Source organism: Austrofundulus limnaeus, unplaced genomic scaffold, assembly GCF_001266775.1.
Source record: "Austrofundulus limnaeus strain Quisiro unplaced genomic scaffold, Austrofundulus_limnaeus-1.0 Scaffold1, whole genome shotgun sequence".
Lineage (NCBI taxonomy): Eukaryota > Metazoa > Chordata > Actinopteri > Cyprinodontiformes > Rivulidae > Austrofundulus > Austrofundulus limnaeus.
The window spans coordinates 7,116,280-7,118,652 of record NW_013952403.1 but is presented as its reverse complement, the minus strand read 5'-3'; the positions used below and the strand labels follow the sequence as shown (position 1 = coordinate 7,118,652).

At 38.7% G+C, this 2,373-nt stretch overlaps 1 protein-coding gene across 1 annotated transcript; it reads left to right on the top strand.

Moving 5' to 3' along the window:
* Positions 1 to 518: 518 nt before the first annotated feature.
* LOC106516942 (protocadherin alpha-8) lies at positions 519 to 1,290 on the top strand (the record flags this gene model as incomplete). The annotated part of the gene is given in 1 exon segment (XM_014007566.1): positions 519 to 1,290. A coding segment is annotated over 1 exon segment (632 nt), but the record flags the coding sequence as incomplete, so codon positions are not given.
* Between the last annotated feature and the right edge of the window lie 1,083 nt (positions 1,291 to 2,373).

Genomic DNA, 2,373 nt, shown 5'->3' with positions numbered 1-2,373 from the left:
AATTTTTTTTTTTCTCTGGCCCGTGACAAAACATGAGTATCATTATGTAACTATAATATTTGGTCCTAAAACCTCTCTGAGACTGAAGATCAGTTTACACAAAAAATGATGTGATTGATTTTAATCGAGGAATCGTGTAAAAAAAGAAAAGAAAAAGGAGGCGGAGTTTTGACGGAGATTTCTCACAGTGAAATGTAACATACGATTTTTTTAAATTCATGTATATTTGTAATTCGTTTTAAAAATATAACAATGAGAAAATGTTTAGGGTTTAATGTGTTTTTATTCAGGCTTCATTCCAGAGCTTTTCTTTTCTTTCGTTTTGTTGAGTGAATGCATTTAGTCTAAACACATGAAGTATAATGCCAAATAATAGTTAGCATTTGAGGTCCTGATAGATTTACATGTTTTTTTAAATGTAATATAATATGTGAATACCGAACAGTCTTTCATAGCCTCAAGATGTCAGTATTACACTGAGGAACCACACTCCACTTTATCCAGCCCCTCACCAACCTTTTGTCTGAAAGGAGCAGAGGGGGATTCAGGTTTTGGTTTGTCACTCGATCCAGTCGTGCTGTGGAACTAAACTATTTGTGGCTCTTGATGGCTGTACAAGTGTAGTTCTTGTGCGTTAGCTTAGTTCTGCTGGAGAGTGATGATGATGATGATGATGACCGGGACCGAAACTCAAAATCCAGGACGGAGATACCGCGGGCTTTCTTTGTGTTTGGCCTTGCTGTTGTTCACCGGAAAGCAGGCTTTTGCAGAGACCAGATACTCCGTTGCAGAAGCGGTGAAGGACGGATCTGTGGTGGGAAACGTTGCGAAGGATCTCGGCCTGGAATTCACCTCTTTGACTGACCGACGGTTCCGCGTTGTGTCTGAAAACGAGAAGGCATTCTTTGATGTCAACCAGGACAATGGGGATCTGTTTGTGCTTCAGAAAATTGACAGGGAGGAGCTGTGTCAGGGAAGTGGCGCGTGCCTTATGGAGCTGAAGATCATAGTGGAAAACCCGTTGGAGATACATTACGTGGTTGTAGAAGTTAAAGATGTGAATGATCACGCCCCTGTTTTCCCTGAGAAGGAACAGCGCTTTGAAATATTTGAGCAAACATCACCAGGGAGACGATTCCAGCTGCATGCAGCTCGTGATCCAGATGCAGGATCTAACTCGATTCGTACGTACACATTAACGTCAAATGAACACTTTGAAATAGATGTGCGTCAGAGTGATGAGGATAAAATACCATTTTTAGTGCTGAAGAAGTCTTTAGACAGAGAACAAAAAAGCAAGCATGTGTTTTATGTAACAGCTGTAGATGGAGGTAAACCTCCAAAATCTGGAACATTAAATGTTTCTGTCATTGTTCTTGACAGTAATGATAACCGTCCTAAATTCAGTCAGGAGACTTATCAAATTCAAATAGAAGAAAATATACCAACGGGCAGCTCAATATTTAAAGCAAACGCAACAGATCCAGATGAAGGTACAAATAGTCAAATTGAGTACAGCTTTGGAAAAACACTTAAGAAAAAAGTCTATGATATTTTTGATTTGGATAAAAAAACAGGAGAATTAAGAGTTAAAGGTGCTGTTGATTATGAAGAAAATGATGTTTATAAACTGGACATTGAAGCGTCAGATAAAGGGACACCTCCTCTAACAGGTGAGTGTAGACTCGTTATAAAAATAAAAGATGTGAATGATAATCCACCTGAGATAGATATAACATCACTATCCAACAGAGTGTCAGAGGACTCAAAGCCTGGTACGATTATTTCTCTCATTAGTGTAAAAGATAAAGATTCAGGCCTTAATAGTAAAATAATTACAAGCATATCAGCCGATGTTGCTTTTGAATTAAAACCATCTTACAAAGAAAATACATATTCAGTTGTTACTAAAGGAGTTTTGGACCGTGAGGAAATTTCTAGTTATGAAATTACAGTCAAAGCAACAGACTGCGGGGAGCCGCAATTATCTGCTTTTAAAACACTGATAATTCAGGTAACGGATGTAAATGACAACATGCCTCAATTCTATATGAACCCAGTAAACATTTACCTGTCAGAAAATAACGTAGCTGGAAAATCAATAATTAGTGTAAGCGCCACAGATAAAGACCTGAATGAAAATGCAGCTATTTCCTACCATCTCGTGAGGGACGGACATCAAAATGACGTCACGTCATTCCTTAATATTAATTCAGAAAACGGACAAATATCAGCGCTAAAAAGCTTCGACTTTGAAATTTTAAAAACTTTCCAGTTTCAAGTTGTGGCCACAGATTCTGGAGCTCCGTCTCTGAGCAGCAACGTGACAGTGAACGTGTTCATTCTGGATCAGAACGACAACGCTCCAGTCAT